The sequence below is a fragment of the Astyanax mexicanus genome, chromosome 13 (genome assembly GCF_023375975.1).
Source record: "Astyanax mexicanus isolate ESR-SI-001 chromosome 13, AstMex3_surface, whole genome shotgun sequence".
Taxonomy (NCBI): domain Eukaryota; kingdom Metazoa; phylum Chordata; class Actinopteri; order Characiformes; family Acestrorhamphidae; genus Astyanax; species Astyanax mexicanus.
Window position 1 is genome coordinate 7,249,293 of NC_064420.1, and position 25,025 is coordinate 7,274,317.

A 25,025-nucleotide genomic window follows, 5' to 3' on the forward strand; every position below is an offset into this window, starting at 1 on the left:
TCAGGGGTACAAACTGAGCTAAAGACCGTTCTTTTGAGGATCACCTTTGAGTGGACAAACTGACAATACTACAAAAACCCTTTAAGTGTTCTGTATTCACCCTCCTTGTGCTTAGTCTAGTAGTCAAGGGTCTTTGATTACCCTTAGCCAAAGAGGCTAAAGTTTTAACTTTACTGGGCAGATAATGGAAAACCTTGTATGAACCCAAAGGCATCCAGAAGTGTGCTGATGTTGGGACTGAGGAGGTACTGGTTTTAATTATGAGTAGCTAGACACAGTAACCACCATAGGAGCCAAACCACTGTGGAGCTGAACCACAGGAACAGACCTTAGGCAGACTCTGTGGTCCAAACATTAGGTTACAGACCAAGACTTTCCAACCCCTTAATAGAGGCAAAGTTTAGGTGTAATTCAGTAATGAGGTGGTTAACAACAATGCCTTCCTTGTGGGTTCAACCGTAGACTGTATATAAGTATGGTATAAGTATCTCTTACGCCCTCTGGTTTTTGGCTCCAGTACAACTTTCAAACCCGCCTATTTCCATTCAACCTAATGAGAGATGGCGGAATCTTTAATCTAAAATTACACATCCAGGATTTTTTTTTTTGGAAGTTGGGTTCTGTACAGTTAATAGGTTTTATAGGAGTTATTCCGTGATATTTAGAGGGGTGTGGTGATGTGTTGATTGACAGCTGAGGGCAAATTGATTGACAGTTCGCCTGAGAGTGTGAACGCTCACGGTCAGATCTTTCTGACATTCGGATTTTACTGTTAAAAATGACATTTCTGAAGTAAAGCAATGGCTTGTTCAGCAGATAACTGTTGTAACAGACCCTCAGGGAAACGTTCCCTGGAGTTTTTTTATTCTGTAAGTGGATCATTTTCCTCCATCAATTCATTAGTATTCATACTTTGTTCTTTTCCCTAATTTTAGTATGTAGGTTAGGTTTTTAATCTAGCGTTAGGTACTTAACACTATAGCTAACTAGTTAACTAGCTTAGCCAACTCAGGTTAGCTAAGTTAAGTAACTTGCAAAGAACCGTTGTAGTACTATGGGCCAATCTTGAGTAATTTAATTTAAAGCATTATTTTATACAATTACAAATTTAAAAATTAATATAAAATCAACCATACAATGCAATTTGCCCAAACTTACACAGGTGATAGCCAAGGACAGTCTCTTTCAAATGGTAGTAGAACGTTGTAGTACTATGGGCCAATCTTGAGTAATTTAATTTAAAGCATTATTTTATATAAATACAAATTTATATAAAATCAACCATACAGTGCAATTTGCCCAAACTTACACAGAGGATAGCCAAGGACTGTCTCTTTCAAATGGTAGTAGAACCGTTGTAGAATTACTTGTGCTTTAAATTAAGATAATTGAGAGGGAGGGCGGAGTTTTGGGCAGTCACACGGCCCCGCCTCCCACCTCTGCCGTGCCAGTTCTGGCTCCAATTTGCCTCCACTGAGCAAGCGCACGCAAGATGGCAGCTTCCATTTCGGGCAAATTGTGGCTTCAAAACGCCGTAATGAGAGTGAATGGGGACGTCCTGTCCATGGGTTCAACAGACTCCTTATCCTATTCTGCCACTGGAAAGGCAGTGTTGAAGATGGGGTTTAAAGTCTTATGCAATCTCGCTCTTATATTGGTGTAGCATGGCGGACCTGGCTGGCTGGTCAAGCAAAGCTGCACCAGTAAGCGTCCTTCAGCTAGACTCCTAACTCTACATTCACAGACTGGTGTAGAATGATCCCAGTATACGTAGTTCTGGGACGTAACAGCGTTAGACAGAAAGCAGTGAGTGCATCTGGAGCTGCTGAAGATGTAGGAATCGGGTGAGGGGTGAGTGAGCGTGAGGCCCCGATGGGCTGGTGGGATGAAGACAAATTGCGCACACTTCATGAAAGCACTCTGTCTTTTTCAACTGATGGCATGTGATAAAAAGTGAGGGGGCTCCATAAAGAGAAGAAAGCACAGGCCGTAATATGATACTGCTCTCACTAATGCTGAAAGAAAACGACTTGTTCCAAGACTGACTGCAAGCACTCTGAGGCTGGACAGGGGTACAGGGGTTTTCTTATTCAGAACTACAGTCAGAAACCTGGGCAATTAGTTGATAATTAATCAAAACTGACTTTCAGAAACTGTATATGATAGAATCTTGTGTATTGTGTCTGAATGACTAATCTAACCCAGCTAATCTAACAGAATCTAGCAGAATTTTGTCAATATAACAAAAGGAAGAGTCACACCTCATTAACACTGTAGAAGATACAGTATACAGCTCTGGAAAAAATTAGGAGATCACTTCAGTTTCTTAAATCAGTTTCTCAGATTGAGTAAAATGAACATTGGTAACATTTCTTCAAAATTCCCCCCCAAAATTTGTTATTTAGAGAATTGTTGGCAGAAAATGAGAACTGGTTCATATTTATATTCATAAAGTTTCAGAAATTCAGAGTTTCAGAGTTTAGAAATCAATATTTGGTGGAACAACCCTGGTTTTTAATCACAGTTTTCATGCATCTTGGCATCATGTTCTCCTCCACCAGTCTTACACAATGCTTTTGGATAACTTTATGCCTTCACTCCTGGTGCACAAATTGTAAGCAGTTTAGCTTGGTTTGATGGCTGTGATCTTCCAGCTTCCTCTTGATTATATTCCAGAGGTTTTTTTTTTTCAGCGCTGTATATGCAGCTATGTTCTTGTAGGTTGATGATGCTACAAGATGATGTTCCACAGTCATAAAAACCTTCCATACAAAAAAATCAGCCATAAGCCTAAATATGAACTTAAGCAATATTTGAAGATACAAATTCTTCTAAAAAAAAAAAGGGATTCTTATTCCTCCACTATGAAAGCAGCACTAGCACCAGAGCACTGGGAAAGCACTTCCATGTGCCGGAATGCTGCTGAACTGTACATCTCATAAGTCTCATAATAAGGTGACATATCATGCTCTGTTGCCTGAGACTGAAAAGGGAAATCAGCTCGGATTTACAGCTGAATTGCCCATAGTGATTGTTCTCCAACATGGAAAACAACAATAAAAAAACGAGAGGTTTCTTCTGGAACTGATCTACAGTTTCAGAACAATGAACATGTTGAGTGAGAGTGGCCAGAGCTCCTCATCAATCATGTCCAAGAACAAGCCACCAATGGCGAAACCGCCCAAGCACTTCCAGCAATGGAATCGTGGAATCAAGGCGTACTCCATCAGGTGGGCGTGAGGCACAGGAGCGAGTGCAGGAGTTAGTACAGTTACAGTACAGAAATGCTGGTCCAATTAGATGACGCATGAGCTTTTCATACAGTTTTTGATCTGTTGCACATTTTTCTTAAGCAATGGATGTTTTGGGATTGTGTTCCATGGCAGTTAATGGGATGCAAGCACTTTGGCACATGTCCAATCTAACAATGATACAAAATACACGTGTACAACAACCGTCTACCAAGGGTACCACAGAAACCACTCAGCAACACCTGAGCAATAATCTGAGTTACTGAGCATTGCCACCTAGCATCACCGCAGCAACCACTAAGCTATTAGCATCATATCAATCCCTTGTGAAAAGAAAGTATACTTAAGAGCATTAAAAGTATATTTAAATCAGTTAAAGGATACTAAAAGTGCATTTTTTTTTTTATTTAATATACTTTATGAAAATATACATTAAATATACTTTCTCTGTATAAGTATACTTTTTCTGTAAAATGTATTTTTAAGCAATACGGTTTAAATTATAGGTTATCCTGACAATAAATACTGCTTAAAGTGCACTTTAGTGTATTTTTCTTTCCGGTAGCATCAAGGTTTACACAATATGTGCATCCATACACAAAGTAGTACATTTACCATATACTTTAAGTGTATTAAAAAGATGTATACAAAACACAAATATCAATTTAAGTTGTACGTAAAAAGCACTCAAAAGAAACAACCTAATGCTTTAATGTTGTATGTAAATATATCTTAATTACAACTGAAATATACATCATTTTCCATGTTGTTAAGTTTACTTGTTAAGTATATATACTTAAATACACTTTTCTTTTTCAAGGGATGATACACATACTGTAAATTTGTAACACAACCATCGACTTTGTGTACCACAGCAACCACTTAACCACTTAACAACCATTTAACACTACCAGAGAAATCACATGGGTTACCATAGCAATCACTCATTAATTAATTTAGTAACCACTTAGCAACACCATAGACTCAACATGGGCTAGTCAGAAGGTGGCCTGTGAGAGAGTTTCATTTGAACAATGTGGCTGACTGTTTCTTCCCGAGTCTCCTGCTCCATATGCTTCCCATTCTGGTGTGTCCAACCTGTTCACAGACCTGACTGGATCAAAGAGATAAAGTGGCTAAAAGTAAAGAGATATAAAGATATCTTAGACAAAGGAAACTAGCTACACCTTTAGCCACACTAACTTACACTCAGCAATCTGTATCACCAGACTACTGATGGTTGGTTCAACCTTAATTCCACAATCGATTAATCGATTATTAAATTAGTTGCCAACTATTTTATTCTATAGTTGTTGCAGCCCTAATTCCTTTAGACTGCACTTTTGTCATATTCAAACTCCACTTACTTAAAACAAAACTGATTCAACACAATATGCATTGTCTCAAATAAAAAGCCTGGAATCAAAACTGGAGAATCATACGTTACACAATGTTAACTAACCAGAAACAGGTACTACAGGGACCTGGCTGAGCATCCACTGGCAAGATAACTGCTGGATATGGTACCAACACTATAAACCCTTCACTCACCCATTCATCTGCTTTATATTTCAGTCTTACATCTTCTCGCAGGATTCTTTACATCTTGACCTTAGAGAATGTGTACTGACCGTTTTAATGGAAACGAGGAAATCTTCTACATTTTCCATGTAAATCCAACTAGATTAAGCAAACCCTCAGTCTATTTTAAAGCAATTCTGTGGAACTGGAAGTGAAACAGTGTGCAGATCATGTCTCTACTATAAGCACCATGTTGAGCACCAACATGATCTATGGTACAAAATTGAGCCAAAACTCAATAAAGGGTAAATAAAGGGTTCAGTGGCACCGAAAAGTCATTTTTGGTGCCATACAGAATAGTCTTTTTTGAAAAAGACTATTGTGTTTTCTGTGGCACTGACCAAAGAACCCTTTGTAGCAACTTTATTTATTTAAATATCTAATTTATGTTTGTGAACGAATTTCAGAATCGTTTAAGAGAGAAAGCAGATCAATGGGGCAGCATGGTGAGGTTCCTCTACAACTAGGAAGGATGACATTAAGATATTTTCCAGAAAAAGGGTGAATAGTGGTGATTGCTCTTACATTACCTCATTAGGACTCCCCTTATCACTAGTGATGCCCCAACACACCAGGAGGGTGAAGACTAACACATGTGAAGTCAGACTCCGCCTCTTTTTGAACTGCTGCTAATGTACAGTATCATTGCCAAGTAGCATCACAGCGCACTCAGAAGAAAGCGCACCGAATCGGTTCTGATACAGCAGCTCACAGACGCAGCCTTTTGCTGATCAACATCACCCTTTGGAGTGATGAGGGGAGAGAGTGCCATCTACTTGGCTCTTGTAGCTGATGGCAAGCTACATAAACAGGATTCGAACCGGCGATCCCCTGATCATAGTGGCAGTGCTCAGTCTGCTGGATCACTCAAGAGTTAACTCAAACTAAATTTTAGGGTTTTTAGCGCTACCATACTACTAGAATTCCATAGTAGTTCCATAGTAGCTACCCATAATTCACACTGCTGTAGATGGGAAGACTTTTATCTAATAGTCACAGTTCAGTAATGGTGGAAGTCCAAGCCGGCCACAAGACAAAATGTAATCCCAACGCCAATCTCAACGTTAGTTTGACTTATAACACTAAGTAACCTTCAAACTTCAATGTCTTTTAAAAAAAATTACCTGGCAACATGTCAGTTACATTGACATTAAATGACAAATATAACATCTGGTCAATGTCATAATCTTAACCATGACTTAACCGTGACTTTGCATGACGTGCTAATATCATTAGACACTGATGTTTTGTTAGATTTAAAATTCAACATCTTCCCAACTTCTCAAAACAACCCAACTTCCAACCTCCACAGATATAGAATTTTGTCAATTCAACTTCTATCTACCGTCTCTGAGCTCAATGTCAAGCCAAAACTGGGCTTTGGCGTCCAACCATGGAGGTTGGCATAAAGCCAATGTTGGGTTTTTGGCATCAACCTGATTTTTATCTCCAACCAAAATTCCATTTTCAACTTACATCCGACATTGAAGCTTGATTTGAAGCCAAAATAAGGCTAAATTTATTTTAACTTTCTAGGACCTGGTGTCCACATGTGCAGATATCACATTTTGGGCTGTCTACACCACAACACTAAATTTGCTCAACAAGGGCCTGGTGTCCTCGTATGAGGCCATTATACTGTCAGAAGAGAGTGGTGACAGTAACAAGTTACAGTTTTGAGTGCAAAAAATAAATGTTCAGACATCATTACTATCTGCGACTTTGTGTTCTATCGAAATATAAAACTTAAGTCCTCATATGTGGACATTTTTCAGAAACTACACCATGTAAAAAGATAATCCTTTGTTTTTACACTAATAAGGTGCCAAATATCCCAAATACCAAAGAGAAATAAAAAAAATGCATGCCACGCAAGAGTTTGGGTCTTAGAGGGTTAAACTAAAATTCAATGTATGTCCAATAATAAGTCAAGTGTCTTTTTTTTTTTTTTACCTCATCCACTTTTTCAGTGCATGCTGGGCTACACAAATGTTCCATCTTGAAACTAAGAATATGTTCTCAATTCCTTTCCTCCTTTTTCTCTCTTCCCTCTTCTTCTCTCCTCATCACACTAGATGGCTGTATCTCCCCACATCCCTGTCCAGCTGAAAGCTGCTCAGCTGTTGACTTTTCCCCAAGCCCGTAAAGTGCATTTAAATGGTCCTAATCCGCTCTTGGCAGACTGCGTCTGGCCAGGCTGAGTGTTTTATAGTAGCGCAGCACTAAAAGAAGCGAGTGCTGGTTTGAGCTGCCTCCAAATTCAGCTGCTCCTTCAGTCTGAGACAGAAACACCAACTAAGTATACAGCTTCAGTCATAGCTCGGCACTGTGAACCTCAAACTTTAACTAAACACATATATATATAAGGCGAAAAATTGATGCACTATCAATAAACATCTATTTACTGGTCTATTTTCATACATAAAGTGCACTGGATTATAAGGCGAATAATGCAACACTAGTAAGGAACAGGGGTTTGGCCATGTTTTCCTTCTAATTCAGCAGGTCTCACCACTGGGTAGTGGGGGGCATAACTAAATGAATAAAGCTAAGCAAAGTACAAAAAAAAAATGTAATTCTTAAAAAAAAACAAAAAAAACATGAGCGCTGGATGTTTTTTAATCTGCACAGAATTTTCTCTCCTTAAAACTGTTTATTTAGGTGAGTAGAGAGCTTCCGTTTATTAATAGTAATCTTAGATTTCCAGATTTCCACTAAGGCTTGGTCCAGCAGCATTAGCATTAGCAGCTAACCGCTAGTGCTAGCCATGGTTAGCAGCACATAGCGCTAGTAAAGGGTACACTGAGCTACACTGAGGAACTCTGAGTGTTCCGGTAAGCCAGGGCAAAATTAGTTAGCAGTTCGTCCCATTTAGCTGGTTTTAACACGGTAAATGCACAGGCTATAGTGTGATATACTCACCTCTGAACAGCGTGGTTAGTTAGCCTAATGCTAATGCTGCTCCAGCAGTGCTAGCCAGGGTTAGCCTGATAATACTCACCACTGCACGGCAAAAGAGCTAACGCTCAGCGCAGTTAACGGCTGATGCTAATGCTGCTCCAGCAGTGCCAGCCAAGGTGAGCAGCAGGCTACAGCCTGATAATACTCACCTCTGCACGGCAAAAGAGCTAACGCTTAGCGCAGTTAATGACTTATGCTAATGCTGCTTCAGCAGTGCTAGCCAGGGTTAGCAGCAGGCTACAGCCTGATAATACTCCCCACTGAACAGCAAAAGAGCTAGTGCTTAGCTTAGTGCAGTTAGTGGCTCATGCTTATACTGCTCCAGCCTTAGTGATGGAGAAACTTCACTGAAACGCCTGTATAACGCTGTACTTCAGTGGAGTGGCTTTACTGTTCCTTGAAACCTAAATGATAAAATTCAAACATAAGGCGCACCGCCAATTTTTGGGAAAATCTGAGGAGTCAAATTTGCCCAACAACTTTCAAAGTGTTTCCTCAAAATTTCCTCCAATCATTCACAAATATATCCAGCCCAATGTTGCTTAAAACCGCCAAATCTGGCAACACTGCAAACCAATGCACTCCGTGAATTTCCTATATTTCCTCTTGTAGTTCTAGAAAATGAGGTTTATGTTTCTAAACAGCGCAATGTAATGATCAGACATCACTACAGACATAAACAGCCCAGAGCTTATATTCACTATTCAGTTATTACATGTGTGTGGGCGGAGTTTTAAACCAAGTTGAGCCAATCGTGTGCGTGTTCATAGTGCAGAGGAGTAACAGAGGTGCTGTACTCTTGTATATGTGTGTGTGACATACTCACTCTGAGGCCAGGGAAACCACCAATGCCCATTGGTCCAACAGGTCCCTGTAAGAATCGCATACATAAACAATTACTACAGGAACTTCAGTCATACTGTAAACCCTGTCTACACAAACCTGCAGGCACTGACTTAACCGTGACACTTTCAAGAGCTAGACCTCAACTCAAGTCAATCCATTCAGGAATTTCTCTGAAGTGAAGCGTAAAGACAAAAACCTGAGGGGTTTATCTAAACTCTTATTCTAAACTTCGTGTTAATAATCCATCAAAATCACTGCAGTCATTCCAGCAAATCCACCTGAACACTGACATCTATAGATCTGATATTCTGGCTAAATTAATAGTTAATCTCATTTAATACTGACACCTATAAACATGCACACATCAACATTTAAATCCATAACAATTCAATGTACCTCATTCCCGTCCGGCCCAGGAGGACCCCTCTCCCCGCCATCCCCGACCACACCCTGAGAAAACACACACAACAAACTTCAACAACTCATTAACCCCACAGGAATATTTAGGGCTACAGTTGAAAAAAAAGGAGGACCAGTGAGTTTTTTGGCTTTAACCGGTCACATGACAGCAGGTTCAGTAGCTCCTCCATTTCCACTCGCTGTTGTGTTTACGTGGATCTTCATGGAAAAACGTGCCCAAAGTGTAATTACGGTGAGTGGCAGTGGACAAATAGCTATTTTATTAAACGTGAGGTGATGAAACTCCGAGATGTGCATCTGGACCGGACTAAAATTACCGTATGACCACAGAGTTCAGCTAAAAACAGTAGTCGTTCCGGACGGGAATAAAATCACAGAGGACCACCTGTGACACAGAGGCTTCCAATGCAATGGAAATAAAAAGATATTAAATATTTTAGGTCTCTCTGGGTGTGTAGATGGCACTCTTTCCCCACATCACTCAAAGGGTGATGTCGCTCAGCACAAGGCGTCTGTGAGCTGATGTATAGGAACAGAGTCGCTGCACTTTTCTTCCGAGTGTTAGCGCTGTAATGCTACTCGGCTGACTCCACGTGTATCAGAGGAGGCATGTGCTAGTCTTCACCCTCCTGGTGTTGGGGCATCACTAGTGATAGGGGGAGTCCTCATTGGGTTGAAAATGGGGAAAAAGAAATAGGAAAAAAAAAAAATTAAAAATGGGATGTTTGCCAGATTTCTGTGCAGCTTTCCAGCCTGGTAATAAATTACACATCACAATAGTGAAGTGTGTGAAGTGTGTACAGTCAGGTCAGTTAATGGGCTGGTCAGGCCCACACACCGCTCAGAACAGGGCAGCAGAAAAAAAAAGTCACTTGAGATAAGAAATCTCATTTTGAGTGCAGAAAAATGTGGTCAGAGAAAGATCACAGGGTGAAGCCTGCGAACAGGACAGCAGGTATCAGAGGCTGGACGGGGGGGGGGGGGGAGGTCAACTCAGAGGCCGGTATGAGGGACCCCACAGGCCTTTGAACGTCTTCCACCTAGCTTTCATCCACCCGGGGGAGGATGTGATTAGGCAGACCTGCCCACAGATGCTGGGAGCTGTGCCCAGCTGGCCGAGTGTGCCAGAGAGTGTGTCTGCTACTGCCCTGACATGTGTAGTGATTTTATTAGGCCAAAAAGCCCGAGATGGTCCACCCATGCTGGTGGCTGGACACATTTTCTTACGATAAATAGTAAATAATATGTGTCTTTCAATCAAATAATGGCATTTTACCATCTCTTAGGGCGTTTTTTCACACATGAAAGTCTGGACCATTCTATTCTGTTCTGGTTTTGGTTTTACACTGTAGTTTGGTGACTGAGCACAATAAACAACTTTACTTTACTACATCCTGTCACCATTACCTACATGGGCAGAGTCTCTATATTCTCTATACATTAAAAGGTGTGCAGAATGCTATCAGTTCCGCAAGTTGCTTTTTAAGGTGTTTGGTGCTGAATTTCTTTGGATATTGGCATGATGTCTAGCTGTTGAGTATCTTCTGGTTAACTTTGCTTTGTCAGGCAGGTTCTATTTTAGTGATTCCTTGATTGAGATCAGGGGTGGCAATAATCAGGCCTGGGTGTGTGTAGAGAAATTGAACACATTTTCCCACACTGTGTCATGTAGGTTTATACATATTTTTTCTCCCTTAAAGCTCCACTAGGTAGGATTGAGATTTTGTGCTCGTGGGCTCCCCCTACAGTTGCAGAGTGTAATAAATGTTTTAGGCGGATTAGTTTCTCTTTCTCATTTTCTGGCTTTCACAGACATATTCGGTCTCTTTCCAGCTTCTGCCAGAGTGTCTGTATGTTAGTTTGTAAAGAATGAAGCAGCAGTCCTTGTAGAACTGTTAGAACTAAAGGTCGGAAAGCAGGTCGCAGTTCTCGCGGGCGTTGGTCGCGGCCGCCTCGGAAAACTTACAGAGTCTGGATTGAGCTCAGAGGAGCTCCGGCACAGACACGAGAGCACCGCTATTCCTCCTATTACACCTCAATGCAACGCTGTAGTGAGTTTCAAGCTGTAATTTTACTTCTTTAAAAAGTTAAATAATCAAGGAAATCCTACCTAGTGGGGCTTCATTTAAAAAACTGCATTTTGTGTTTACTTGTGTTGTCTTTGACTAATATTTGAATTTGTTTGATGATCTGAAACATTTATCCCTACAGGTAACACTCTGCTCACATTCTAACCTTAAAGGTAACACTCCAACCACCATTACTGTATGTTTTAACTAGTTTACTAGTTTCTGTTTTTGTTGTGTGTGTTTTTTTTTTCTTTGTTTTTTATCTTTTGTGAGTAAAGTTAAGGGGGTTTACAATTACAGGGATTTAGGGGAGTTTGCTGGTAGATGAAGAAATGGGATAGCTGGGGGAAGATGAGATAACAGGGGGAAAAAAAGGAATAAAAAAGAAGTTTGAAAGCAAGACTGATAGAGATAGGTATCTATCTATCTGTCTGTCTGTCTGTCTGTCTGTCTGTCTGTCTGTCTGTCTGTCTGTCTGTCTGTCTGTCTGTCTGTCTGTCTAAAACTACCTGAAAGTTCAATGGACAATAGTTCAGTACATCAGGACCAAGATCATAATGTCCACCCCCCCCCCACTTTCTTTCTCTTCCTAATCCCTACTTTCCCCTTCCCTTCTTTCTCCACAGGTAACTCACCTCTCCCCTTCTCTTTACAGGTAACAGTATTGTTGTCTATTGAGTCTCCTGCAGGCGACCTCACCCTGCCTTTCACTCACTGCTAAATGACTCACTCTTTAAAACTCACACCTCTGTTAATGACAGGAGACTGATCCGGCACAGCGCTGTGCTGTAGGTACAGTAAGACATGTTACCTGTCTCCCTTTGGGACCCTTCTTCCCCACAGGTCCTGGAATCCCCTGCAAAACAGATCCAAGAACACAGAGAGAAGATGAGTCGACTGAAAGGACATCAATTGAGCAAATCAAAGCGATAAAACGTGAGACTTTACTGTTTTTAATAACTAAACTCATTATGAGGAACAATGATCTCTGTTCCCCCGCTGTTTCTCGTCTCTTGGGGATTTTAATAAGAATTAAAGATAACAGCACTTCAAAGTGAGAGAGGGTTCTGGTTCAGCATCCTCGTGTCTGCGTGTGATTAAACATGCCTGCACAGCACACAGTAAACTGCCGCAATAAAACTCAAGTATTTTAAACGCTCTCCAGATGGACCTGCGGAGAAAAACAATCAATAAACAACAGCTCTCAAGCTTTCAGAGTAATTAGAGAGTTTTTTAAGAAGCTAACTGTAAAGTGTTAACATTTACTCTGGAAAATGAAGATGCTATAAAGCGATTGATGAGTAAAGCCATAGAAGAGTCATAATAATCAGTAATAAACAGTAATAAATGTTAAATGTTAAATGCTTAACTAATGCTTCAGCTAATGATTAATTTAAACTAGTTAAGACATTATTAAACATTACTAAATTTAAAGCTGATGTCCATAGGTTTTGGGATTTGAGAGATTGAGGGCCCTCTCTGGTGAGAATGAGTAATTGCACCAAGCGTGCAGAATAATCATTTTAAACTGGGTGGGTGTGATGTGGTCTAAAAGCGGCGAGAGTGTACAGTTGTAGTGCGGAAAACGAGCCAAAGAGTCTAAAAGCGTTGAGTGTGTGCAGTTGTAGCGCGGAAAACAAGCCAAAGATTCTAAATGCGGCGAGAGTGTACAGTTGTAGTGCGGAAAACGAGCCAGAGAGTCGATAAGTGGCGAGAGTGTACATTTGTAGTGCGGAAAACGAGCCAAAGAGTCTAAAAGCAGCAAGAGTGTGCAGTTGTAGCGCAGAAAAATGGGCCAAAGAGTCTAAAAGCAGCGAGAGTGTGCAGTTGTAGCACGTAAAACAAGCATAAGAGACAACAAGCAGCGAGAGCGTGCAGTTGTAGCACGGAAAACAAGCCAAAGAGTCTAAAAGCGGCGAGAGTGTGCAATTGTAGCGTGGAAAACAAGCCAAAGAGTCTAAAAGCGGCGAGAGTGTACAGTTGTAGCGTGGAAAACAGGCCAAAGAGTGTAAAAGCGGCGAGAGTGTACAGTTGTAGCGCAGGAAAACAGGCCAAAGAGTGTAAAAGCGGCGAGAGTGTGCAGTTGTAGCGTGGAAAAAGAGCCAAAGAGTCTAAAAGCGGCAAGACTGTGTAGTTGTAGCGTGGAAAACGAGCCAAAGAGTCTAAAAGCGGCGAGAGTGTACAGTTGTAGCGCAGGAAAACAGGCCAAAGAGTGTAAAAGCGGCGAGAGTGTGCAGTTGTAGCGTGGAAAACGAGCCAAAGAGTCTAAAAGCGGCGAGAGTGTGCAGTTGTCATTTTCAGTTCTTATCCGTGAATCACCCCAAACATGTGGGTTGTTTTTGAGCAATTTCCGAAGGTAATTTTTTTTTACTATTTATTAATGTTCCCTTGTTGTGAAGTGTAACCAGAACTACTTTTGGTTCCATGAAGAGGAGATACAAACTGTTCCAATTGAAAGGATCTTTCCTGCAAATATGGTTCTTCTATAAACAGTATATCTCCTTGGAATCACTCACAGAACACTTGGTAGCGTCTTTTATGCACATTTTTATGAGTGAAATCAGTTTGAAATGCCAAAGATGGCTTTCATTTCTGTATTGTTTTGTTTGAGACCTTCAAACGGGGGAGAAACTTATAGTAACAAAACCAAGATTGCAACCAATCCAAACAACCCCTCTGCAGAGGCTTTTCCTAAATCCTAATTCGGAACAGATCTGACAGTTCCGTCTTTATCAGACAGGCTGCAGAACCGGTACTGTTAACAAAACCCTCGACTCTCTGAGGATCTAAACATTTCAGACAGACCATAATATCAGATAATACTGTTTCTACATGCCTTTATGAGCTGAAATTCAGAATCATCAAATTTAGCTACTGGTTCTGAATAGGGCGGCATGATAAATCATAGTTTCATTATTATTTTATTATTATTATTTTCTATCTCTACAGGTAACTCTTCCCCCACTTTCTATCTGTACAGGTAACTCTCCGCCCACTTTCTATCTGTACAGGTGACTCTCCGCCCACTTTCTATCTGTACAGGTAACTCTCCGCCCACTTTCTATCTGTACAGGTGACTCTCCGCCCACTTTCTATCTCTACAGGTAACTCTTCCCCCACTTTCTATCTGTACAGGTAACTCTCCGCCCACTTTCTATCTGTACAGGTGACTCTCCGCCCACTTTCTATCTGTACAGGTAACTCTCCGCCCACTTTCTATCTGTACAGGTAACTCTCCGCCCACTTTCTGTCTCTACAGGTTACTCTCCACCCACTTTATCTCTACAGGTAACACTCCGCCCACTTTCTATCTCTACAGGTAACACTCCGCCCACTTTCTATCTCTACAGGCAACACTCCGCCCACTTTCTATCTCTACAGTTAACTCTTCCCTACTTTCTATCCCTACAGGTAACTTTCCGCCCACTTTCTATCTCTACAGGTAACTCTCCAACCACTTTTTTATCTCTACAGGTAACACTCCGCCCACTTTCTATCTGTACAGGTAACTCTTCCCCCACTTTCTATCTCTACAGGTAACTCTCCGCCCACTTTCTATTTCCTATAGGTAACTCTCCGCCCACTTTCTGTCTTTAAATGTAACTCTCCAACCACTTTATCTCTACAGGTAACACTCCGTCCACTTTCTATCTCTGCAGGTAACACTCCGCCCACTTTCTATCTCTACAGGTAACACTCCGCCCACTTTCTATCTCTACAGGTAACTCTCCACCCACTTTCTGTCTTTACATGTAACTCTCCAACCACTTTTTTATCTCTACAGGTAACACTCCGTCTACTTTCTATCTCTACAGGTAACTCTCCGCACACTTCCTATCTCTACAGGTCCACCACTTTCCATCTCTACTCTGTCCACTTTCTATCTCTACAGTTAACTCTCCGCCCACTTTCTATCACTACAGGTAACACTCCACCCACTTTCCATCTCTACAGGTAACTCTCCGCCCACTTCCTATCTCTACAGGTCCACCTGTTTCCATCTCTACTCTGTCCACTTTCTATTTCTACAGGTAACACTCGGTCCACTTTCTATCTCTACAGGTAACTCCAACCACTTTCTATCTCTACAGGTAACTCTCCATCCACTTTCTATCTCTACAGGTAACTCTCCATCCACTTTCTATCTCTACAGGTAATTCTACACCCACTTTCTATCTCTACAGGTAACTCTCCGCCCACTTTTCTATCTCTACAGGTAACACTCTGCCCACTTTCTTTCCTTTCAGATAACTCTCCGCCCCCTTTTTTATCTCTACAGGTAACACTCCACCCACTTTCTATCTCTACAGGTAACACTCCGCTGTAACACTTGGCTGTTTACTCTTTAAATGTTCTATTATTATGAAGAGAGTACAGTACTAGAGTCTGATAATAGACTGATAACAACAAAATAGACACAAGAAGCATTCTTGTCTGACTGTATCCCAACCACCTACAGCTGATACCAGTACATTCTTACCAGTCATCTGAGAGCAGCTAATGCAGAATCAGAACCCTGAACATCTGAAGATGCTTAGCCTTCTTAAAAACAACTGCAGAGTCTGAAACCCAAACAGCATCACTTGTTTATCTAAAGCTTTCAACCTCAGCCAATTTCGAAACACTGTATTGTATCGGCAGCGTCTCTGCAGCCAATCGGGTTCCTCTGGACCAAACGTAATTATAGGTAAAGTACACTGCGATGTTGCACCATGATTGGAGCAATTTCACCTGCCAATCAAACCCGGCACCTCCCAGCACACTAGCACAGTCCCGCACAGACGCACAGCACACAGACAAGACGGGGGACTTACTCTTTCTCCCTCCAGACCCGGTGGTCCTGCTACACCTGGAGGTCCGATAAAACCCTGTCCACCGTGACGAGACAGAGAAACACAGAGACAGAAAGCAGTTAGTGTTGAATTAGAGCAAATGTTCATATGTTCATACAGGCAAATATAACAACTGTAAGTATCTTACTATTACCATACAGCAGCACTGTTTGGAAATGTGTTTACTAGTGTTAATATGAAGCACATTTTACAACAGATTCACAGCAGCTCTTCAGCAGAGTTTCTGCGAACTACAATGTATTAATTGTAGCGAACAGAACTACAATACAAGTCAAACCAGGCTTTTGTTCTTGTTGGATGCACTATGTGTTTTGTGAGCAGGAATGTCAGCTGATTCTGAATGCAGTTTGGACCTTTAAGTACTTATTGTTAGAGATGTCCCAATTACATTTTACTGCCCCCAAATTAGTCATTTGATTTTGAGATCCAATCTGAAAAAAAAAAAAAAATACAAAAAAAAAAAACATCCAAGTCGTCCAATAAGATTTTTTTTTTTCATTTTTAACTATTAAAAATTATTAAAATTAACAAAACAATGAATTATATCACAATTATTTGTGTAGTCTTATACTGTGCTAGCATTTTGTGGCATTTTTTATTTATTTAAAACAAAAACAAAAAAAAATAAAATCACAAGCGCATATATCAAACATCAAACAGTTAAGACATGTGTAAACTGTGTGTCCTTCAACATTTCCTTAGGCTTTTAATAATGAATATTTTAATGTAAATAAGCATAAGAATCCACGTTACATTGATATAATTTAATTAGATTTATATTAGTGGTGTCAGTCACCTAAAAAAATGTGTTGTAATAATTACCACAATATTCTGTGAATAGTCATAATTAAAAGCCTAACTAAAAGATTTTATTTATTTTAAATGCTGGTAGTTATCAGTATGTTGAAAAGGGACACAAATTATAGTGAAGTATTACTTCGGTCTGGCAGACTTTTTACTGTATTATAATATCTCAGGATAGTTTGAACACTTTTTAAACTAGAATATTGTAATGCGCTGAGTTACTGAGTTTAACTGAGAAAATAAATGCTAGTCTAGCTACATATTGTTCTTTTAACAAGGGGAAACATCTCATCAGCGGTGGTTGTGTTTGTGTGCGCATGAGTTTGTGTGTGTGTGTGCACAAGTGTGTGAGAAATATGATAGATCACTGATTTCAAACTTTTACCAAAAAATAAAAAATAAAAACATTTTTGGCCCCAATTTCTGTTCACACAATCAGATCAGGGACATCCCTACTTATAGCTGTTGTTTTTCAGTCAGAGAATAACACCAAAAAATGCAGATTACATTCCAAATTTAATTCATGACTCAAAATCTGTGACATGATCCAATTTATGAGATGTATATTCCGTTGAACCTCTAGTAGCGATACACAGTACATCATGATCTGGTTTTGAGGAGAACGCTAACCAATAATTCTGTAATTCTGTGAAAATGCTGCCTGCAGTTACTCTTTTTTTTTTTTTTATAATTGTATTTCTAATTTTTCCAATTTTCTCCCCAATTTACACAGCCAATTACCCAACCCATTCATTAGGACTCCCCCTATCACTAGTGATGCCTCAACACACCAGGAGGGTGAAGACTAACACATGCTTCCTCCGATACATGTGAAGTCAGCCACCGCTTCTTTTCGAGCTGCTGCCGATGCAGCATTGCCGAGCAGCATCACAGCGCGCTTGGAGGAAAGCACAGCGGCTCGGCTCCGGTACATCAGCTCACAGACGCCCTGTGCTGCAGACATCACCATAGGAGTGATGTGGGGAAAGAGCGCCATCTACCCACCCGGAGGGAGCAGGGCCAATTTTGCTCCCTCTAACGCCAGCAGCTTGATGGCAAAGCTGCATGAGCTGGGGTTCGAACCGGCGACCTCCCGCTCATAGTGGCAGCGCTTTAGACGCCTGCAGTTACTCTTAAATATTTAAAGTCTCTGGGAACATGTTTTTATATATTGATTATATATTTTTGTTTAATACTAAACTTGGGTGTTATGTGAAGAATTCAGCAAAGTTTACCATATTTTTAAAACTATAAGGCTCACTTAAAATCCTTCGATTTCCCCCAAAATAGTCAGTGCACCTTTTAATCCTGTGCGACTTATGTATGAATTCTACCAGTCAGGTTGTAAAGAGCAGTAAAGCCGGCATTATACATGAGTTTCAGTGAGGTTTCTCCAGCACTAAGGCTGGAGCAGTATTAGCATTAACCGCTAACCCTAACGTTAGCTCTTTCGCTGTTCAGAGGTGAGTACTTTGGACTGTAGCCTGCGTGTTTACAGTGTTGAACAAGCTATGTGGGAAAAAATGCGTTTACTAGCATTAAGCATAGCTATCTGCGGCTAGCAGTGCTGCTAACCATGCTGTTGGAAATATTGGAAACTGAAGCGCTTTACCTCCCCAAATAAACAGCTTTCAGGAAGCTGGCGCTTCTCCCAACTTCCCCCCAGGGTAAAAATGCCAACACTCTTGTTTGTTACTCTTGTCACTTAAAATACACCTTATAATTAAATAAACCAGTGCGCCTTATAATACAGTTTTTCTTATAGTCTGTAAAATACGGTAAATAGAAAAAAAGGTTCTATGCAGAACATTATTAAGTATAATACCACAGATAAGGTGAGAGGAGGACGTAATGGTTAGGGAACACTGAGGGCTGGACCCCCTCTGATAAGTAAAGCTGAAAGGGAGGAAAAGAGGGGGTGGGTGGTGATAGTTCTTTGCTGGGTTAAATCAACCTTTATATATAAGGATTTTTTTCCTAAAATATTCCGAATATCACCAAAAAGTAATCCAGTACTGATATGAGTCAAAGAACCCTTTACTATAGTACTATAAAGAACTATTTTCAGTAATATATAGAACTATTTTCAGTACTATAGACAAACCCTTTTAAGTACAATATAAAACCTATTGTAGTACTACTGTATAGTACCCCCTTTTCAGTGCTATATAGAACAACGTTTCAGTACTATACAGAACTCTTTATGTCTAGACCATAGGTCGGCAATAGGCGGCCCGCGGGCCAGATGCGGCCCGCAAGCAAGAAACACTTGGCCCGTGAGGTTGAACTATAATGAAAAAAAAAATCGGACTGTCCGTCTCAAAAATGCTCTTTATTTAGAAACTTAATTTTCCAAAACAGAAAAATTTATTAAAGATTTTTTGATAGAGCCACGGGCTGTTAGATAACTGCTAGCTTCTTTATTCTGTTATTTTTTTTTTATTCGTTTGTTTTTTTTTATTTAACAAACAGGTATATCATTAATAGCGCCCCCAATGGTCAGTCCACAGATTTCACCCACATCAGCCCACTTGAATGTCTGCTTGTCATTTTAAGAGCGCCCTCCCGCCACCGCTCCCGTCACCGCTCCCGCCACCGCTCCCGCCACCGCGCCCGCCAATCCCCCCCCAAACCCCCCTCAACCCCCCCCCCCCCCAAACCCAAGTGCTTGTGGCCGGCCATGTAATGGCTTGGAAAAAATCTGGCCCGCGGCCAAACTTAATTGCCGACCCCTGGTCTAGACTGTAAATGATTAATCGACTGCATGATTTACTTCATCAGTTTTGGCCTATTCTTTTCTGTGATGTCTTTATTGTGTTCTTTTAATACTTCTGTAAAAAGCAAAGACAAACCAGGGCCATAACTTAGCTGACAACATGAATTAATAGAGCGAAAGAGAGAGAGAGAGAGAGAGAGAGAGAGAGAGAGAGAGAGAGACGGTCAGTTATGTCACGTTCTGCTCTCTTGTTAAGTGGAATCACATGTACAATCACTCAAAGATGGAAAAAAGTTAAATGAAAACCAGATTAACAGCTCTCTCTCTCTCTCTCCCTCTCTTTTGCTCTCTTTTTTCAACCCTTCTCTCTGTCCGCCTGTCTTTCTGCATTCCTTTCAGGTGGCAGTGTGCCAGAAGCTGGAAACGCTGGTGATGCTTAAAGGTCTTTGAGAAGGAGATGAAGAAGGTTTGTCACTGTGATCAGTCTGATTAAAATGTTCTGAGAGGTCAGAATAATCCATTTAACCAATCAGAGCATGACTGCATTATGAACAGCTGGATACGGACTTTTTGTATAAGAAAGGGTTTGATGAAGGGTGTGATGCTGTTCTGTTACTCACTGTAGTTATATTTAGATATGATGTAATGTTTTGAGTAATAATGACGGCGTAATAATTGGGATCAGTAACAGATTAATATAAAAAGACTGGATGTGATATCAGAGGGAAAAGTAATGGTTTGATCTGATCCAGACTGGACTTTAGTTGTGTGACTTTAATTTGCTGCTCAGGATTATCAGTATTGTGAAAAGAATAGGTAGTAGTGTGATATCTGTTGTTCATTTTAAATTTTTGTTCATTTTCACTAAAATAAAAGCTTTTCAAATAGAAAATTTCTCAGATCCCCTTTTCACACTTTTCACACTTTTGATTCGTTTACCTCCTCATGTCATTCATGTGCTTCACATGGCTCTGTTTTTGTTTTGGTCCTGTCTCCGCCTTAGCCCCGCCCTGTCATCTGTAACCCCTCCTGTCTCATTTGTAACTCCGCCCCATCATTACCTCCACAGGTGTCCCTAGTGTGTGCCTGTGTATAAATACCCCATGTGCTCCTTTGTTCTCTGTCGTGCTTTTTGTTTGACTTTGTCCTGTTACTCTGTCCAGATCTTGTTTATCTGTGTTTTGTTTAGCCTCAGACCTTCTGTGTTCCAGGTTTGCTTTATGTAGTTTGGTTCTTTGTTTGTTATTTTTGCTTGTTGGTTTCAGTCTTTTAGTTTATCCTGTTTCATAGTGTTTTGTTTTAGTGTCCTTTCCTTTATATTTCTCCTAAGTGTTTTGTTCTTTGTTAGTTTCTAAATGTCTAATAAAACCGGCTTGCGTTTGCATCTGGCCTGCATCCTCCTCCGTGTTACAACTTTCCTCTTTTTATTGTTATTATTATTTTTTTTTTGGAAATGAATACTGAAGGGAATAGAAAATCATGTAGTAACTTAAAAGTGTTAAACAGACCAAAATACTCTGTAAAGCATTTAAGTGCTCTTATCTGGGCTGCCGTTAACTTGTGGTTTCTGAGGCTGGTAACTTTGGTAAATTTATCCTGTACAACAGAGGAACTCTTGCTCTTCCTTTCCTGTGGTGGTCCTGATGAGAGCCAGTTTAAGCGTACAGTTTTTGTCTAGTCTTTGTGACTGCACTTAAGGATACTTAAGCATTCTTAGTTGAGTAGTTCTTGCTTCTCATAATATGGATTAGAACATTACTCAAATAGAGCTCTTCAATTTACAACTTTACAACTGATGCTCTCAAACACATTAAGAGACAAGACATTCAAGTAATTAACTCTTGACGAGTTCAGCACAGCTGTTAACTGAAAGCCTGAATTCCAGGTGACTCTACTCTACTCATAAAGCTGACTGAGAAAATCCAGCAGAGATGTGCAGAACTGTTATCTAAGCAAGAGGTGCTACTTTGAATAATCTAAAATATACAACATATTCTGGTTTGTTTAACACTTTTTTGTTTGCTAAATAATTCGATATGATTTTCATCATAGTTTAGATGACTTAATATTAATTTAAAATACAGAACATTTTAAAATAATGAAAAGCAACTTTTTTTTGTTTCAGTGTTATAAAGAAAAATAAGATTGAACAAGATTAATTACATTAAATTGTGTGATACATTTTTACTCATAAGAATAATAATTCACGTTAAGTTTATAAAACATGGGGATTCTTACATTGACACCTTTAGGGCCTGGGTTTCCCTCTGGGCCTGCCAGTCCCTGAAAAAGAGAGCAGACATCAAGATCAAAATATAGACAGATAAAACCAGTAAGGAAGTTTACAGTCAAACAAAACATTTCTAAAAATATACCAAATTGATTTCACTGCCTGCATTGGCCGGGTTCTTAACATTCAGCTGATTTCATTCAGAGGCGGAGCTTAAAAGAGGTGTGTGCAGGTGTTTCAGAAGACCAGTGGGAGTTTTAACATTGGGAAGGTCATGACTTAATGCTGTTTATTCTTCCATATTTATCATCAAGTGATGCAGAGTAACAGAAGCTGCAGTGGCTGAACTGCATCATGCAGCTCCACCAGAGTTACACGGTGCAGTAATGGCACTTCAGTCTGAGCTTAGAGTAACAGAGATGCAGTTCTCTGCTGTTTTAAGGTAAATTTATTGCAGCACATTAACATTTTCCATCCATCCATGGGAGTGTCAGTTATGTTAAGTTAATCATTTTGCAATGAATTTCTATTGTTATTAAACAATAAGCCTTTAGGTTTAGAACATGTTAAAATAAAATAAAAAAGTGAAAGAATTCTGCCCCAGAATTTACACATTCAGGGTTGGAATTCTGGCTTATAGTTTTCTTGAGTGGATGTTGGTCACTGCACCTGCCTGCCAGGGTAACCTGCCGCCCCGACCACGCCCGGAAATCCCGGCAAACCCTGCGGACGAGAGAGAGAGAGAGAGAGAGAGAGAGAGAGAGAGAGAGATTGAGAAGGTGCCAAGGTGCTCAGTGGAGGAATAGAACAGCTATTGTTCTGGATGGCACCCTGACCCACAGCCCGGCTCTTCTGGCTGTGGCCCAGGCTGCCCTCCTTCACTCCTGCAGCAGCCGCACCCCGCTGTACTTCAGCTGAGCTCCAGGTCGCTGAGGGTAAGCTGGCGAGTTTGTGACCGAGCGCAGGGCCCGTCATATCAAATTCCAGCCTTTTTCTATTCCTGTTTTTACAGGAATTTACACTCAGATCAAATGTAGATATTTCTGTAAATACAGTACAGGGGTCTCTATAGAGGAATATTATGTTGATTTCTTTTTTTTTTCTAAGACACTCTCCGGTCATTTGCCAGAATTCATCACTATATTGATGAATGTAAAAAACAAGTAATTATCTGACTCGCTCTAGTGATTGGATCAGCTGCCAGGTTCCAAACGTTTTTAGTGAACTGGGAAAATCTGCTTTTAGCTACAGAACAGCACCAGTGAGCTGGAATTCACTACAGGACACTCTAAAACTAAATCTAAAAGCTCACTGGTGTCACTAAATCATTTCAAACAATTAATATCTAACCACCTTCAGACAGTCTGTACCTGTTTTACTCTAATCTTATTTATTCTTAACTTTTATTTTTATTTTAGTTCTTCTCTTAGTTTTTTTATTTCCTTTTTTCATTTGTTTCCTTATTTTATTATTATTATTATTATTATTATTATTATTATTATTAATAGTTTTTTATTATTGATTTTTAATTTATTTGGATTTTCTTTTATTATTATTACTATTATTTTTATTATTATTATTATTGCTTTTAGTTTTATTGATGTTTTTAGCTCATTTATTTATTTGTATTTTTATTGTATTATGTAAAAGTTAGTTTTAGCTAATTTTAACTCATTTTTGTTGTTTTAGTCTAACCTCAAATGTCTTAAACCCTACTTTATTATAATCATTAATTAAATTTTTTCCTATTTTATTCTAATTCTATTTATATTTTTTTAGCTATTTTTATATTTCATTTACTGTTATTTTAAAAGAATTAAATTTAGCTATTATTTTCCCTGTCATGTCAATCCCTGGCTGCGTCCAGAAACCCCCAAAAGTGTCTCCTTTTTCCTACCGATCCTCCTCCTCTCCTCTGATTTCGTGGCGCCATCTTGCCGCCTGTCCGAATACCGTAGGAGACGAAAGAAGCCGCTTAAAATCATCCTCCAAGAGGCTTCCAATGAAGGATACATCAGTGCATCCTACTCTGGAAGACTTTTAAGGATTTTCGAATGACTCTCCTCGATTCCTCTACCTTCTTCCGGGGTAGGAGAGAAGGAGTTGGAAAGGAGGAGTAGGAGAGGAGGAGTAGCAAAATTTTCTGGACGCAGCCCCTGTGTTTGTAAATGCTCGGCAACATTGAAAATGAGGGTTGCCCTCAATGTACATCCGAATCAACATAAAGGTTCATTGATTGATTGATTAGCCACAGATTAAACTGACCCAAGTCATTTAATGCCAGTTATATAATAATACTACTACAGTAGTAGGGGTGGGTGATATGGCCCAAAAATATTACAATATCAGGGCATTTTTGTGATGACAATATTCTTGACAATATGCTAAAAAATTACATTTTTCAAAATAAAACTAAATATCCTTTAATTTTCACCTAAATCAACAGTATACCTTACAATTCAGTGCGCCTTATGTATGAATTTTATCAGTCAGGTTGTAAGGAGCGGTTAAGCCACTCCACTAAAGTACAGTGCTATAAAGCATATAAACGCTATAAACGCAGCTAGCGCTAGCGGATAGCTACAAATGATAATACTGCTGCACCCAGCCTTAGTAAAAATCTGGAAATCTAAGTGCTTTACTCACCCAAATAAACAGTTTTCATAAGAGAAATCTGTGTAGATTAATATTAACATTTATTGTCTCCTTATGTAATAATAAATATTTAGATTTTTGAAGCATTGATCATTGTGCATTGTGCTACAGTTTCTGCCCTTGTGGTTTAAACTGCAAAGGGGCACAGACGGGTAACACTCGTGCACGCTATGTCATTGACAACTAATGGACTCAAAAATATAAACCAGCCAGTTTTCTCAAACAGGTTCGGTCTCTTTTTTTGATAATAGATGCTGTACTTTAACATTACATCAGCTGTGGGCGGAGCTACCTGTAGGACTGAAATATTATTTTAGAATTGTTGGATTGTTGGCGATTTCTCTACACATTTTGTGGTATCCTAGGGCAGCTTGTCCTGGTTGTGTTGACAGATGTTTTTTAATCTTCTCTAGTTGTAGATTATTTTCTGGACAGGCTCCTCCAACATCTAAAGACCTAAAGTCAATGTGAAGCAACTTTTTAAAATGAATAAAAATGAATATTACTATAATTTTAGATATTTTAAGTAGTAATAAATGGTGGAGCGTCCTAATTTTTCATTACAAGAATTTTTTTTACTTTTCTAGTGCTCAGATTTTTTTGTATAGTCTTTTAACCTCCATTTCTCAATACTGTTGA

General features: G+C 39.8%; 1 protein-coding gene across 1 annotated transcript in view; it reads right to left on the bottom strand.

Annotated features, from left to right (window-relative positions):
- Window positions 1-25,025, bottom strand: part of LOC103023419 (collagen alpha-1(XXIV) chain) — a 193,438-nt gene that overhangs the window by 91,768 nt on the left and 76,645 nt on the right. The window contains exons 9-14 of the mRNA XM_022677290.2: window positions 22,401-22,454; window positions 21,740-21,784; window positions 15,943-15,996; window positions 11,940-11,984; window positions 9,036-9,089; window positions 8,620-8,664 (exon numbers count right to left, since the gene is read on the bottom strand). Coding sequence (XP_022533011.2) covers window positions 8,620-8,664; window positions 9,036-9,089; window positions 11,940-11,984; window positions 15,943-15,996; window positions 21,740-21,784; window positions 22,401-22,454 — 297 coding nt within the window. The remainder of the gene's footprint in view (window positions 1-8,619; window positions 8,665-9,035; window positions 9,090-11,939; window positions 11,985-15,942; window positions 15,997-21,739; window positions 21,785-22,400; window positions 22,455-25,025) is intronic.